Below are 16,796 nucleotides of genomic sequence, written 5' to 3' on the forward strand. Positions count from 1 at the left end.
GGGATGCTGTAGGTATGGCAGGGGGGGAAAAAAGAAAAATGATGCTTTGATTTCTAGGACCAGAAAATTTAATAAAATTTACGTACAAGTACTAAAAAAAAAAATTGGCAGATTTTGCAATGTTGCACTAGATAGTTCTCTTCCCCCCCCTCCCCAAGCTTACACAAATTGCTAACTCCCTAAGGTCCTGCTTGACTAACCTGATCTCCTTCTATGACAAGGTGACCCACTTAGTGGATGAGGGAAAGGCTGTGTATGTTGTCTGCCTGGACTTTAGTAAAGCCTTTGACACCATTTCCCACAGCATTCTCCTGGAGAAACTGGCGGCTCATGGCTTGGGGAGGCGTACTCTTCGCTGGGTAAGAAATCAGCCAGATGGCCGGGCCCAAAGAGTTGTGGTGAATGGAATTAAATCCAGTTGGCAGCCAGTCATAAGTGGTGTTCCCCAGGGCTCAGTATTGGGGCCGGTTCTGTTTAATAGCTTTATCAAGGATCTGGACGAGGGGATCGAGTGCACCCTCAGTAAGTTTGCAGATGACACCAAGTTGGGCAGGAGTGTCGATCTACTGGAGGGTAGGAAGGCCCTACAGAGGGATCTGGACAGGCTGGATCGATGGGCTGAGGCCAACTGTATGAGGTTCAACAAGGCTCAGTGCCGGATCCTGCACTTGGGGCACAACAACCCCGTGCAACGCTACAGGCTGGGGGAGGAGTGGCTGGAGAGCTGCCTGGCGGAAAAGGACCTGGGGGTGCTGGTCAACAGCTGGCTGAATACAAGCCAGCAGTGTGCCCAGGTGGCCAAGAAGGCCAATAGCATCCTAGCTTGTATCAGAAACAGTGTGGCCAGCAGGACCAGGGAAGTGATTGTCCTGTACTCGGCATGGGTGAGGCCACACCTTGAATCCTGTGTTCAGTTTTGGGCCTCTCCCTACAAGAAGGACATGGAGTGTGTCCAAAGAACGGCAACGAAGCTGGTGAAGGGTCTAGAGCACAAGTCAGGAGGAGCAGCTGAGGGAGCTGGGGTTGTTTAGTCTAGAGAAGAGGAGGCTCAGGGGAGACCTTATCGCTCTCTACAACTACCTGAAAGGAGGTTGTAGCAAGGCGAGGGTTGGTCTCTTCTCACAAGTAGCAAGTGATAGGATGAGAGGTCAACAGCCTCAAGCTGTGCCAGGGGAGGTTTAGGTTGGATATTAGGAAAAATTTGTTCACTGAAAGGGTCGTCAAGCATTGGAACAGGCTGCCCAGGGAAGTGGTTGAGTTATCCCTGGGGTTTATTGATCCGTGGAGGTATTTAAAAGAGGTGTAGATGTCATGCTTAGAGACGTGGTTTAGTGGTGGACTTGGCAGTGCTAGGTTAACAGTTGTACTTGATGATCTTAAAGGTCTTTTATAACCTAAACAATTCTATGATCCTATGATTCCAAATACTAAAATTAGATTAGGGGGAAAAAATAACAATTTTGCTTCAAATCAGTATCTTTGTAAAAGCCTGTGGCTACTGTTCATAATATCCCTTACACAAGTAACTGTCTTTTCATCACCTAAACTTTTAGACCTTTATTCAAGGCTGTCTTCAAGTAAAACCTCGCCACGCTATGTTTCTTGGCATTTGCAGAGGCTAGAAACGTTTGGATACAATTTTGAGAATAACAGGTTTAAATCAAGACAAAAAAAAATTCCCCAAATCATTTCACAATAGAGAGTACACGCATAAACGTATATATTCACATAATTCAAAGACCTTAAGCTCAATCAAAATATTTTTGAGGGGAAAAAAAAATAATCCAATTACCCATCAACTTCAACAAAAGTATGGCTTTCTATTATAAATCAAGTTTAACATACCTGTGGATTTTCCAAACATTTTAAATACTCTTCAAATGGCCCCTCTATGAACTGTATTTAAAAAAAAAAAGTAATAATTAGTTATTTTTATTAGCGTAGCATATGGAATCCCCAGTCTATGACCCCCTGTACCAATGGGAATGTACCATTGGAAATTTAAGACTATCCTGCCCTCAAAGAGCTTACAATCTAAGTATAAAGTGAGGTAGAGATGAGTGAATAAATGGTCAAACATATAGGTTCACATTCCAGAAAATAACCACATAAACAGCTTTTGGAGTCATCACACAATCCAAAACAAAACAAAACAAAACAAAACAAACAAACAAAACAAAAAAAAAAAAAAAGAAATCCAGCAGCCAAACGGGAAATCTGAAAGAAAGCAAAGATGCTTCCAGGTAAATGCTTATGGAAAATATATCTCAGGCGTGCACAGCCTCACTGGAGAGAGCATGTGTGGGCTTATTCAAGTATCTTGTTAAAAGAAATGGGCAGCAATGGACGATCAGAACTGGGAGTCACATTTCTGTAGTACCCAAGTAGTGATAAGATACAGTATAGGCAAATCATAAAGCACTTTTTCCTCTTTTCTGTACCACTTCAAAACAAAATGCTTTTACTTTCACTGAAAGGATGCAAACAATTGGGCTACAATGTAAGTGCCGGGCTAAGAAAGTAATCCTTCAGCTGCACTCCTTAACATGCATGAAGAGGCCAAATTCACATTTGTCAAGGCCACAGAAAGATGCTGCAATAATTGAGACATGTTAACTTCAAAGTGTTGGCCAAAGATGCTGGCCAACAGAGAGGCTGTATTTAAAAAATGCTATTTAGACATAATCTGCTTGATTTAGTTAAAATAAAGATCCACAGAGGTCCAAACGAAGCAATTCCCATTATGAACTTAAGCTACAAGCCGGATGGCCTCTTTACCTGTAGTGCTTAAGAAATGAGGTAATAAGGAAAACTGAGTGGAGTAGTGAGATTAAAAGTTCTGCTTTAGCCATTTTGAACCTGGCTGGGCAGTGTTGTTCATGAGAAGCATCAAAAAGTCTGGCCAAAGTTTTTAATTTAGACAGAAGCAATCAATCAGGCATGAAGTTAAAAGGTGGATCAGTAAAACATGATCATAGACAGCAGTTGTTCTGTGTGTCAAAATGAAATGACCTAAAGACAATGCACAGAGGAAGAACGGAAGGGCACCAGAAAGTTCTCATAGGAAACAGAAGAGTTAAAAAAGAGAATGAATATAAGACAACAGCAAAGATAACACTTCAAGAAAGGACAAGGATGAAAATGAAGATGGTGGTTAGACACAGCCACCTGAAACTTTGGTTATAGCAGTATCAACGGAATGAAAGAGACAGAAATCCAAGCTGAAATGGTTACAATAGACAGAGAGAGGAGGAGCTTCAATGAGTACCACCAGTACATGTCAATAGAGCATAACTACTAAGGCGGCAGAACTTGAACTAAGAGATTACAGAAAGAGGCATGTGTTGTTTGGGTGTTTGGTTTTTTTTAAGAGACATAAGTTAACAATGCTGTATTCCAGATGGAAAACACGAAGTATAATAAGAGATATGGGGAGCAAAGGAGATCAGCAGAGCTGAAGTGAGGTACCTGAGGGAGTAGGAACACTAGGAAATGAGAACTGATATGAAAAACCTCAACCTTGTACATGACACACCTATTCTGAAAAATGACAAGAAACTTTTAAAAAAGAGACTTTTCAGAAGGACAGCAAAGATGGATAGAGGAGAAGTCATATCACTTGGATCAAGTCTGAGGAAAAAAAAGAACAGTGTGACTGGGAGTTTAAATGAGAGCGACCAAGATAGTAAAACCAGCTAGGGTTGACAAAGCAGTTACCTGGCTGAGAAGATGCCAGAACTGAGGAGGGGAAACAACACACATTTAGAGTCAAGAAGGGTCATGGTATTTCCAAAAACTACAAAATGCAACAAGAAAAGAGAAGTAGAGGAGCAGATATTGGAGTGAGTGGGGTAAATCTGGAAAGAAAGAGATTAAAAAATCAGCAGTGAAAAAATAAAATAAAGTAAAAAAGAAGGGAGAGAGATCTAAGAGTTGATAAGTCCTTAGATGGACTAGGAAACAAACGGTCCTGGCAAATGGAAATAGTCAAGTCAGAGCTGCGTTCTCCCAGAGACATTCACTCTATTTTGTGTCATTCATTCTTGACAACTTCCACATTAACAGCGATCACTTGACACTTGACCATAGGGCACTGTCAGAAATTACAGCAAATACACACACTCTTATTCCTGCTTTCCTTCTCTTCCCTATGCCAACGTGCATCTCAATCAGCCTTTTTATTTTGGGTCGGGGTAAATTTAGAACAGAAAGAAAGAGCTGAATAATAATCCTCTAGTACCAAATGCTTACACATACTCCTGTTTTGGCTATCCTGGAAATTAGTTAAATGGTATATACACTAGAACACATAAACACAAACAGGAGCACCTTTATTTATTATTGTTCTTTTAAAAGAAAGAAAAAAAGGATTTTATTACGTTAACACTGACAACGTTGGCCAAATATAGATCAACATTAAAATATTTTATGTCCATGGCTGATGACAGAGAACTTTGTTACACATATTTAGAAAAAAAACAGTGGCAATGCATAATAAATTGTAGACCCTGAAACAAACTTCACTGATCTTGTCAGTCAAATCCCTTATATATTGTAAAAGCAATTAAATAGCACAATAAGAACATTCTGTGGCCTTTATTAAAATAGGCATTATACTAAAATAAAATCCAGATTTTGGTAGCTCCACTACAGATTATTAAAGTTTAAGAAAGCTTGTTTTGTTTTTTAATGAGCATTAAAAACTCTTCCCACCCCACCTCTCTCCAGCCCAAGCAGTATACAGGTCTTTCTGCAGGCTTATGAAAATAAGTTACTACCACACACGTGCCAATTAATTTAAGGAGCACTCACTTTAAAAAGCATCAACTAGTATGTAGCCATGATGAATACTGTCACAAACAGCAGAATATACCTTAGAAAAGTGGAAGGAATAAAGTAACATTTTTTTTAATGCTCACAAAGAAAACAAAAATACTTACTGCTTCAAATTTCTCCCTATTTTTCCGAAGATAGTCTACACAAGCCATCCTAACATCAATATGCCGAGACTGAGAGTGTAACACCTGCAAAGGGAGAAACAGAAGAAAGTGACACTGGTTCTTAGGAGTTTTGATGACAAGTCACAAATAATTAATGACTGTTGTCTAAATACAGGCTTGGAAATACTCTAGTTCTATTTTTAAGAATATTTACAATGCATATTCATTCAGTAACATCTTTATGCAAGTGAAACCTCAATTACTTAATCAAAAATTAAGTAACTGCAGAATTCACAGATTTACTAAATTCAAATGTTCAATTTTATGAGGATTTACTGAGCAAAAGGAATAGCATTTTTTGCCATTCTTTAACCAACTCCTTTGTAAAGGACTTCAATTAATTGAAGAAGTAAGTTACCACAGGAGTAGATGAGGAAATCAACTACCAACAGGCAATCGTTCAAATGAAATCCAACCAAATCTAAGAGAGTGCAGGGTTACTTTCTCTCGACTTTAAGAGGTGTAGGTCTGTTGCCCAAATACTGATTTGGAAGCCAGGAATTCAGATCCCAATATGACACCTGCATTCAACCTCCTGTTCATATCTATGCTGGAAAAATATTACTTTCATCATAGGCTCAGAGTTATCTATAATGCAACTTTGTCTGCATCCTCATGACAATGTAGGAAAGTTCCAGTCAATTTAAGTTGCAGCCTCTCTTGCAATCCTTACACACTACCCTCAATTTAAAACACTTCCAAATTCAGATCAGTTCAGTTTTTCTGCATGAAGAGTAGAGAGATTAGGCCAAATTTGTGCATAAACACCTACTAACTTTGAATTAAAGGCCTTCCCTTTAAAAAAATAAAAATGGGATGTTAAAAATTTAATTATATAGTTGAAAAAAGTTCTATATACGCTGGAATGTGGGAGAAACCTTCTATATATATTAATTATTGTAATTATAATGTTATTATAATTTATAACATCAGAATATCAATGTATATTCATTGATTATTCCCTTGAAATAAAAACCCCACTCACTTCAGATCAATAGTGTTTGTTTGTCTGAACTTGTAAATTCAGTGGGGAAAGTAATTTAAAAAAAGTGAACTGTGTATAATTAGCACAGGAATCTGGGCTCCCACAATCAGAAGCACCAGAGCTCCCACTGCTGTTTGTTTGTATTTAAGACAAGATGACGCTGTCACTTTTTCCCTTTAACAGTAACACTGAAATGGGGGAGGGGAATTCAACAGGAAGAACTGAAAAGAAATTCTCTAATTTTATAGTAAACTAATTAACAAAACTACGAACAAGGCTTTTCAGCTCTTTCCACTAAATTCCGTTTCCTAAATAGTCTCACACAAAGCAGCCGTACCCAAATGTTGAAATCTTACACTGAAAAAAGCTCTGAGGAGGCAGTGGAAGGTCAAAACAGGTAACAATTTCTCGATGACAGAAGGCGGCTGTACACACAGAACTTCTCTCACCTCGCAAGATAGAAATTATTTTTTTTCCCTGGCACGCAACTGTGTAACCTTAACCTATACTCGTCTGCATTTTAACACTAATTATCACCCACTAAGGAGATCCACTTCTCATGCTTGCATGCGAAGTAGCTTTGTTTATGTAAGCAGTTACCTGCTCGGCCACAGCCCTGAAAAGACAAGATCCATCCTTGGCAACTCTCTTTCTGTACAAGCCCTGAGATCGCAAATAGCAGTCCATAGAGGCGTCCCCAGGGGCGTCCACGCCGCTGCCTTGATGACTGTGCTCCCCGCCGTCGGGTTTGCACGCCGCCTCCATGTTTACCGCTTCACGCTGTGGAGAATCGCTGCACCTCTCCTAGCCCCACATGGCAAGGTAAACCCACCGAGCAGCTCTAGGGCCGGGTAAAGGAAACAGCAGCAGGTGGGAGAGGAGAGCGCTGGCCCCTCCGCACTCGAGGTAGCGGCGGCAATCAGAAAAGCAGCTGGTCTCACGTTATCAACTTGCATGTGGGAATCGCGGAGAGAAACTGCAAAGTTTTACTCCGCACTGTGGACTTCCAGCTCCATAAAAACCGTCGCTTCTAGGCTTCTCGAGAGGGCCGGGCGGCAGCTCCTGGAGAGGGCTCCGGCGGGGTCCCGATCCCACTTCTCCCTCGGGGCGGCGGCGATTCCCGGCGGCTCCCGCAGCCGGCCTGCCGGGCGGAAAACAAAAGAGAAAAGACATGTGCTACCGCCGCCGGGGAGGGGAGGGGAGGGGGGTGAAAAAAAAAAAAAAAAAAAAAAAGGCAGCGTAACCTGGCGTTTATTTTCACTTTCAGCCCGGGCGCTGCTGGGAGCGGTAGTCCCGGAGGAGGAGGAGGAGGAAGAAGCGGGGCCGGGCGGACGCAGCGCCCGGGGCCGAAGCGGCCCGGGAGAGGGGGGCGACACCCGCCGCGCCCCGCTTTCGGGGTGGCCAGGGCTTGGCTGTTAGCCCGGCACCGAGTCAGGCTCGTTTCATCCCGTAACAGCTTTTTAGCTTTATAACTAACACCGGGATGCCTGACCCCAAATCCATAGATATGTGGGGTGCGTGGTTTTGGTTTGGTTTTGGGGGTGTGTGTGTCCCAACACGTTAGATTGTAATATTATTTTTGAAATCCATCCACCTGCAGGAAAGAGGATGGAAATAAAACTGGGATAGTAAATGGAGGCTTAATTAAAAACGGATAAAAAAAAGCCATAGCCATTCAATACTTTTAATGCACTACTTTTTCTGTACACCACTCTTAGAGGTAAGAAACAGCAAACGTTTTTATTACAATTGCAGGACTAAATTTTGCTGGCATTGTAAACAGGCTTTAGAAGATTTTGGTGCACAAAAGGTGACAAGAAAGGAAGCTTTCCAAACTTGTAAGGCTTTTTGTTTGTTTGTTTTTGTTTTTGTTTTTTTTAAAACCACGGTTGTACAACCTACCTGGGAGGGAGAGCTACAAAGCTCTCAGTAGCACTGGCGCTAAATAAAATGCTACCAGTTACTTCTTAGCTTAAATGAACAAATTTAGATGCAAGAAAGAGAGGCGAAGACAGAAGGAATGAAAACCCTGATTTTTACTTTCAGCCAACAGGAATAAGACCAGGGAGGGCTGTGACTTGAGCTGAGACCTGTATATAATAATAACTGATTGAATAAGCAGAAGTTACCAGCCAGGCTGAGACAGGAGAAAGTGCTCTAGCCAGAAAGGAGTTGGTCTACTGCACACAAAAGCAAATTCCCGGGGAACTCTGTAGACAAGGAGAATAGAAACTGAGAGAAGTGAAAGTAAAGCCCTGACGCAACCGAACCTCCCCGACACAGAGAGCTGGTTAGGCAGCGTGGGGATGTTTGAGACAAGGAGCGTGAGGTAAAAATACGAGAGAGGGGCTGGAGGGAAAGCTCAAACTTCTCACCAGAGGATAGGAAAGGTCATCTGTCAAGACTGAACTATAAACAGTTGCTGCAACCGAGTCAGCTACCATATTCACTGAAGAAACTCAGACTAGCAGAGTCCTGCATCTGAGAGGTGCTTCTATAGATAAAAGTGATTTGACAAGATGCTTTTGAGACCTATCAAACTAGTGTCCAGTTACAAAGTTTCTCAGGAATATTCAATTTTTCCTCACCCTACTTGTCCCGCTTAGAGACAGAACTATCCCCTAACATGTTCATAAATCTGTCTTCCCACATATTTGAGCCTTTTGTCATTGTGATTCTAAAGGCCGGTTAGGGGAAGGGCAAATGCCTTTCATCACATCTGTTAGACTCAAGAATGCCTGTACACACGAGGTCATCCAGTATGTGACAGAATGTAAATGTAGTTCTGGTAAGTGAATACGCTGAGAAAATTAAAGAATTAAAATCATATAGCTGACAGTTTCCTAAAAGCCTGCTCTTTTTGCAACTAACTCCTGAAGCTGATCAAACAATGGTGGCCCACAGATTTTTTTTTCCAAGTACTACTATACAAGAAGCAATCCATTCCTAAAAAGGTGAAGTTCTCGTTGAAGACATCTAGCCTGTACACGCACAGTTTCTAAAGCATAAAGAGAAATGCATCCACTGAAAAACATCTGAAATACCTCAACATTAAAATAAACGCTCCATCAAGATAAGGATGTCCAAATTATAACTCATGAGTTATTACCAGATGTTCTACTTAGCAAGTAGCTTTATTAGCACTTTCAACCAGCACTTCTACCACAAGCAGCAGCTCCAGCCACTGGTTCCTCCTCTGCACCAACCTCTACTGCTCACAAGTGCTTCTGCTGCCCATATACCGAAACAGCTCAGGAAGCTGAGTCAAGCTAAAAAAAAAAAAAAAAAAACCCACACAAAAAAAACCCACCAAAACAAAAAAAACTTTATTTTTAAACTAAGATTAGTTTTGTGATTTAGTTCACGGCCTGCCTGTGCCAAGACCTGGGCCAGCAAAGGGGAGGTTGGGCAGCCGCTGGGGGCGGGGGGCTGCCTTTACTCATCAAACTGCAACCTCGGAGAGAGGAGAGCAGTTTTCGCCCAGCTTCACGCCCGCTCGTTCCCGCTTCAGCCAGCGCTGGTTCACCAGAAGCCTCCTCCCAGTCCGCCAAGCCCGGCCTGGGCGACTCGGCACAGGCCGGGGACAGGCAGCCGGGCAGGGGCGGCCCCTCGGCCTGCAGCCCGGCGGCCTCCCGGAACGGGAGCAGACCCACGAGGGCCCCGCCTGCTCGGCGGCCCTCCCTGGGCGGGCACAGGAGCCGCCGGGGCTGCGGGGCCGCACTCCCCGCCCGGAGGGGCCGCGGCGCGGCGGGGCCCGCGCCCTTCCCCCACCCGCTGACTGGCACTTACCGGCGGAGGGGCGGGCGGGCCCCCTCCTCCTCCTCTCCTCCCCCCGGGCAACGGCTGCAGTGGCGGCAGCGGCGCCGCCCCCTCCTCGCCTCGCCGCGGCCCCAGCGGCGGCGCAGGCACTTCAATCTCCCGCGGCGGCCGCCCTGCTCGCGTCGCTCCCCGATGATGCGGCCGCTGCCAGCCCCGTCCCGGTCTCGGCCTCCCGCCTCGCCGCCTCTCATCACTCTTCGCCGCACGCGCGAGCGAGTGCGCGCGCCCGCCCGCACCGCTCCCCCTCCGCTCGCTGTTGGTTTGTCCCACCGGCCGCATCTGTGCGGCCTGCTGCGGCTCGTACTATTTGCCGCACAGGGGAGGAAGGAGGCGGCCGGAGAGAATGCCCAGGTGCTGGAGGAGGGAGCGGCGTTTAGCGCCGGGCTGCTCCTCTGGAATTCGTCGCTGAGCGGCTTTAAGGATCCGGATGGTGCCGAGGCGAACGGCAGTCACCTCATGTCCCCACCCGCGGGAGGCACGCAGTGGTACAGCCCAGGGAGCGTCGTCCCCCCCACCCAGCCGGTCCCAGTGCTCGGGTCCGCCGTCGCGAAGGGCGGGAAGGGGGCCGCCGGCCTGCTCCCCCTCACGCCCGCGGGCTCAGGGCACCGCTCCCTCCAGCAGTCTAGCCTAGTTGCGAGCCCCCCCGACTGTGGGACACCACGGGAAACGTTTTTGAGATGTTTTCTGACAGGTAATTTTTTTAATGAGTTAAAGGAAGAACAGGTGTGGGACAGGAGAGGGGGGAGCCGGCAATCCCGGCCTCGCCGCCTAAAGGAAAAATTGTTAAACTGTGCCCTCGGTATGGGTGTGCAGTTACAGTAAGAGCGCATAGAAATGCTATAACAGGCATGGAGAAATACGTAGAATGTCTGTAGATTAGTAGCGGGAAGGTTGTGAGAAGAGTAAGCAAGTGTGTAGCAAATTCAAATTTGATTCCCCCCCCCCCCCCCCCAAAAAAAAATGCTTATTCAGGCGAGGAACTCGTCACTCAAACACATGATCTAAGCCAAAGTGTTTAGGGGGAATTCAATAAATAAATAAATAAATAAATAAATAAATAAATACTTCAAGGTAGCTAGCATAAATATTAATAGTGGTAATAAAGCCCGATGCTTAAGGGAACACAGTAAAAAAAAGAATCTCTTTAGGTTGTCTATTTGCTTAGTAGTCCACTATGAGATTTTTGTCTTTGTTTGAAATGACCATTTTTGGTTGAAATAGAATATGAGGTTATATAAACCATTAGGCTTACCTGGTAAGGCGCAATTCAGTCTACCTTTTCTGTGCATGTTAAATAGAAGTTAGCATGTGAACAGTACTTTGGAAGACAGTAGGCTAAAAAACAATCCAGTGTAAGTTATTTATCCCTCTCTGGTCTTAGGTTTCCAAAGTTACAGTACAGTACACATTTAAGCTGATAGTGCCTCCGTGTGTCTGTGTTTGTGCCGGACAGTGAATCACACTGAGAAAACCGACCTGGCTGACAGCCAAGTGTTCCCCTGCAATATTTTTCAGTGAGATCAGGTCTTCAAACTATTTTGTTGTGCACTTGCTGCACAAACACCGGCACAAGAGAGAGAGAGGGTGGGAAAGAGAAAATAGATTAAGAGATGATAGGTTTTGGTTCTGGTGTAGTGCCAGGCCAGATCCTTGTCAAACTTCAACCTGAGAGACCAAGAATGTTGGAGTTAGAGTTGTCCCAAACCCCTTGTACCAAATCTGAACAGCCTGTTCAAAGTTTTAGTTTAATCCTTCCATGGTAAAATTGGTTCCCCATCAGATGTGTGCATTCTGACAAGTCACGATTACTTGGTTTTGGACTCTTTTGTGAATGTTAAGAATTTCTTATCCAGGTTGTGTTCATACTGATATCTACAAAACAGTTATGCCCCTCATGCAGAAGCTTTAAAAAATACATATACAAAATAATTGAACAGTAAGAAGGAGATTCTATTACCTGTTGAAAGGAAAAAATACACTTTTCCTGACATCAGAGGTAGCATGAATAGGTCAGTGCAACATTTAATTGAGTCGGTGGGAAGATTTCTATTGCCATTAGTCGGTGATAGATCAGGCTTAAATATAGAAGGATATAAGAGTATCTTCAACATAAACCATTTTATTTATGGATCTCTGTATGTAGACAAACTTGGGTTTAATTCTGCTGATGAAGAATAGGCCTGGATTTCATGTCTGTCTTGCAGAACAGCAGTGCAATCATAGCAGAATATAGTAATGGTTGCATTACTCCTGCATACTACTTATAGCTAACTGCATCTTTGTGCTCTATGCACGAGTCAAAGATCGTACACTCCCAGTATTATATACCTTCATTACATCTCAAGAAACTACAGAAAAGCAGTCTACTTCAGTTTGAAATTATTATTCTTCAAAAATGTAGTAATTGTAACACTTTGCCTTCTGGAGAGTTTTGGTCAAGGCTTGAACCCCAGCCTGATATTTTAACTTCTTTCCTTCCATGTGGATTTAATACCACATCCAATTTGAGGTGCTTAACATTCAGGTGGACAGTACCTAAAAAATGATGGGCTGATGGCACAGTCAGCAGTTTAATATCTCAGCACGATAGAGCAAGCAACAGAAGGGTTAGTTTGAGTTTATGAAATGAATTCCTGTGAGAGCAACTAATTAACAGTCCCACATAGAATGAAAAAGACAGGATAAAAGGCCTGCATGTGACACGATGGTCATATTTCTTAATTCTCTACTAGAAATATTTCTGATGCTGCTGTAGGAGGTATATTCTGAGATTCTGGCCAGAATATCCCATTGCAGTCTCTAATCTGGGGAAGAAAATTTTCCTTGGTTGGATTTTTTTAGATAAATGGTTACTATTCAGTAAAACAGAAATGATAAAAAGCACATTGTGGTAAAAGCTGTTCCTTCTACCCTTGAGGAACACTTCATAAAATGTCTTGAAGATGTTGGTCTGAAGTCATAGGTTTCTGTAGTCAAGAAATATTGAGAGGTGAGGCAAAAAAAGTAATTTAAAAAGTTTCAGAAGTCATGAACGGTTGCATTCTAAGCATAGCTCATCTTGGAGCAGCAGAAATACTGAATCCTGGTATCTCACAGTTTTGTGTCTCCTGTCTTTACCTCACCTATACCCCTGTCCTGCCACAACAATAGCATGAGCTTCCTGCTGTGTTCCCTTATTTCTAGACACCACGCACGTTGCTCTGGCATCCCATTAGACTTTTAGCTCTCTGATATGCTCTGTAATACGTTCTTCTTCGCTCTGTGCTTCCGGCTGAACAAGAGGTAGCAGGTGTTGTGCCTGATTCTGAAATACGCTGTGGTGTGCTGGGGGGCTTGACGTGTGCTCATTATCCAGCCAGGAGGCCAAACAGGACAGGTAACTTCAGTGTTCAACAGCAACAGTAATTTGGGTCTTTCCCCTTGATTCAGATACTGATTTTCATGATACTTACAGAATCTTACCGTCACAGAGACTTCTGTTCCTCTGTCATATTTGTTCACAATTTGCAGATTGATTCCAAACATGAATGAGAGAGAAGAAACCAACAGATAATCAAGCAGACAGTATAAATGATCCTTTTTTTCCTTTTTTTTTTTAAATTTTTTTTTTTGCAAACTAGTGTAAAAGCGGTAGTCTTAACATTAAAGACAAATGAAGGGTTTGTCTTTATGAGTTTATAATGCCTTTCACAGTCAGGTTTGGACTCCAAAGTCAGAAGATGTAAGTCTATCTGTAAACCTTTAATTAATTCAAAGCCAAATTTGTTACCTGAGGTATTGGATGAGCAGAAGAGAACAGAAGACCACAGGGAGAAGTTTGTGAGGTAGTTGGTACATACATAGAGAAACATTACATGCATTAATACAGGATTCTAGTATAGCTATGGAGTTAGATGAGGGGTCTGGAGTGCTGTGTGGTATCGAGGTATGCTCTGAGGCCAAGAAAACTGATATGAAGCAAGATGGCAGAGCCATATCCATTTAAAAGAATGTCTTTAGTTGTATAAAGATAAAACATGAGTAATTGGGTTCAAATTGGTGTAGGATATTACTGTAGGTAATGTGAACAGTTACATTGTACCAAAAAAGTGTACTCTTTCCTCAGTTTCTTTATACTAACATAGACTTGTATTGGGTTTGCATGGCAAGGTTTTGGTAGCAGGGGGACTACAGGGGTGGCTTCTCTGAGAAGCTGCTAGAAGCTTCCCCTATGTCCGACAGAGCCAATGCCAGCCGGCTCCAAGATGGACCCACCGCTGGCCAAGGCCGAGCCCATCAGCGACAGCAGTAGCGCCTCTGGGATAAAACATATTTAAGAAGGGGGAAAAAAACAGCACAACGGCAGCCAGAGAGAGGAGTGAGAATATGTGAGAGAAACAACTCTGCAGACACCGAGCTCAGTGAAGAAGGAGGGGGAGGAGGTGCTCCAGGTGCCGGACCAGAGATTTCCCTGCAGCCCGTGGTGAAGACTGTGATGGTGAGGCAAGCTGTCCCCCTGCAGCCCATGGAGGTCCACGGTGGAGCAGAGATCCACCTGCAACCCGTGGAGGACCCCACGCCAGGGCAGGTGGATGCCCAGAGGAGGCTGTGACCCCATGGGAAGCCCGCGCCGGAGCAGGCTCCTGGCAGGACTTGTGGACCCATGGAGAGAGGAGCCCACGCCAGAGCAAGTTTGCTGGCAGGACGCGTGACCCCGTGGGGGCCCCAGGCTGGAGCAGTCTGTTCCTGAAGGACTGCGCCCCGTGGAAGGGACCCACGCTGGAGCAGTTTGTGAAGAACTGCAGCCCGTGGGAAGGACTTACATTGGAGAAGTTGATGGAGGACTGTCTGCCGTGGGAGGGACCCCACGCTGGAGCAGGGGAAGGGTGCGAGGAGTCCTCCCCTGGGGAGGAAGGAGTGGTAGAGACAACATGTGATGAACTGACCACAACCCCAATTCCCCGTCCCCCTGCGCTGCTGGAGGGGAGGAGGTAGAGAAATCGGGAGTGAAGTTAAGCCTGGGAAGAAGGGAGAGGTGTGTGTGGGGGGGTGTTTTAAGATTTGGTTTTGTTTCTCATTATTCTACTCTGATTTGATTGGTAATAAACTAATTTTCCCCCAAGTTGTGTCTGTTTTGCCTGTGACAGTAATTGGTGAATGATCTCTCTCTGTCCCTGTCTTGACCCATGAGCGTTTCGTTATATTTCCTCCCCCCTGTCCAGCTCAGGAGGGGAGTGATAGAGCGGCTTGGCTTGGTGGGCACCTGACATCCAGCCATCTTACAAAGAAGGAGTCCCACCTTTTCCCCAGGCTTGTTCCAGCTCTCTTCTCTTGTGCCTAGACTGTCCTTCATAAAAAGTAATTTGCTGTTGTTTTCAACAAATTTGTTTCATCTGGATCGGGGAACTGATGCAGCTGACTGCTTGGCTGCAAGTACATTGATGTCAGTAAAAGGTGGACAGGGGAGTCCATGATATGGGTTAGGAAGTGAAGGGACACAACCCTGTTTGCGGAAGTAAATGTGTGACTGCAGCTAGAAAAAGTGAGGACTCTGGCAGCAGTGTTTTGTTTCAAAGCAGAAAAAAATATTTTCTGTAACTCAGAATAAGTAAATAGTAGCATATGTTAGAGGAGTGGTTTAAATCAGGCATCATGAAAATGAATCAAATCAGTGAACAGGAAACTGATTTAAATGATTGCTTTTAATCTTAAATTACAGTTGTATTTTTTCTTAAAGACTGATTTTTCACTGATTGGTAACCATTAAAATGTGCTGATTATAGTCTTTATGCATAATTTAGCATTTCTTTTTGCTAACAAAGAGGGCATGCTATATCTACATACATCTGAGACATTTCAGACTTGAACATAACATTTATATGGATTCTTAATTTTTACATACATTTTACTATTTTAGAAGATGAGGACTGTTTCATTTCTTCTTTTACTAGATAATTATGCTTTTATTTGTGATTCATATCAAACTCAGTGGATAAATACAGGAATAGAAAGAAAATCATGGGAAAAAAATTCTTTATAGTTGCTTTTAGTTAAATAAGATCACTATAAATGTATTTGAACCTTCTTCTTAAGAAGATTATCTAAGTATGTTTTGCATTGAAAAAGGTTTTATTAAAAAAAGGGAAGTATACTTGTAGGAAGAGAATTTAATTGGTTTGATCACTCAGTCTTTCAAGTGTGTAGAACTAGTAGAGATCATCCTGTCCTTTCCATCTGTTTTTTATTTATGGATGGAAATAATGAAAAAAAAACAGCTGGGATAAGATGCATGTCAAAAACTGGTTTAACACTTCAGCAAACCAAGATTAATCATTCAGCAGCTTGACTTTCCTTATAGCTTGAACAGAACATCCATACTGCCTAATAATACTACTTTTGTAGTATTTGTTTTATAAAGCAAACATATTCAAAATTAAATTTTAAATCAACCAACCTGATAGATTTTATTATTATTTTATTTTAGAGACCCGGAGAAGTTACCAGGGAAGAACAATTTTTTAGCATTACACTTAAATCGAGCACAAAGTCAGGATCCTCTAGAAACCAGGTACTTTTCTTCATGTTTAAGAAGGCTGTACATGATTGGAGGAGCTTATCTTTTAGCAAAGATAGAAAAAATATCATTCAAATATATAAATCTCTAATATTGCTGCAAAATATTAATTCTTTGACTTCTGATGTGTTTTGAAATGAGCAGCAGTTCATACTACTATCAACTTTGCTTAAAGTAAGTGCAAGTGCAATGAAATATTCATAAATAAAATCAGGATAAATCATGTTACTAATAGAGCTCTAGTGATAAATAAAAAAAATCATGTACAAAGAGATGGAATTTGTATGAGACAATCTTGCTGAGTAATAAGAACTTTTTTTTTTTTTTGTGCCATTCCGGCTAAAGCCTTCTGGTGCCTATGCTGTTCTCAGCAACAGAATAAGTGAAAATCTGTAGCAGTTAGATCTAGTGGTTTTCCTTACGGTTATAAGGCTAGTAG

General features: G+C 43.1%; 2 protein-coding genes across 9 annotated transcripts in view; one reads left to right on the forward strand and one right to left on the reverse strand.

Moving 5' to 3' along the window:
• Positions 1–9,907, reverse strand: part of OTUD4 (OTU deubiquitinase 4) — a 36,564-nt gene extending 26,657 nt beyond the window's left edge. For 6 of the 8 annotated variants that reach the window (XM_082315149.1, XM_082315145.1, XM_082315146.1 and 3 more), the window contains exons 1-4: positions 9,775–9,907; positions 6,586–7,126; positions 4,941–5,024; positions 1,846–1,896 (exon numbers count right to left, since the gene is read on the reverse strand). In XM_082315149.1, coding sequence (XP_082171275.1) covers positions 1,846–1,896; positions 4,941–5,024; positions 6,586–6,750 — 300 coding nt within the window. In that variant the 5' untranslated portion in view covers positions 6,751–7,126; positions 9,775–9,907. Of the gene's footprint in view, positions 1–1,845; positions 1,897–4,940; positions 5,025–6,585; positions 7,127–7,229; positions 7,253–9,191; positions 9,256–9,774 lie in introns of those variants that run through there. The other 2 variants (XM_082315143.1, XM_082315144.1) reach the window with 2 other exon arrangements.
• A 29-nt stretch (positions 9,908–9,936) lies between these two features.
• Positions 9,937–14,794, forward strand: LOC309592073 (uncharacterized protein; the record flags this gene model as incomplete). The annotated part of the gene is made up of 2 exons (XM_082315153.1): positions 9,937–10,495; positions 14,026–14,794. The coding sequence occupies 2 exons, from the start codon at positions 9,937–9,939 to the stop codon at positions 14,118–14,120; spliced, it is 654 nt and encodes a 217-aa protein (XP_082171279.1). The 3' UTR covers positions 14,121–14,794.
• Between the last annotated feature and the right edge of the window lie 2,002 nt (positions 14,795–16,796).

The sequence above is a fragment of the Platalea leucorodia genome (genome assembly GCF_965183815.1).
Source record: "Platalea leucorodia genome assembly, chromosome: 6".
Lineage (NCBI taxonomy): Eukaryota > Metazoa > Chordata > Aves > Pelecaniformes > Threskiornithidae > Platalea > Platalea leucorodia.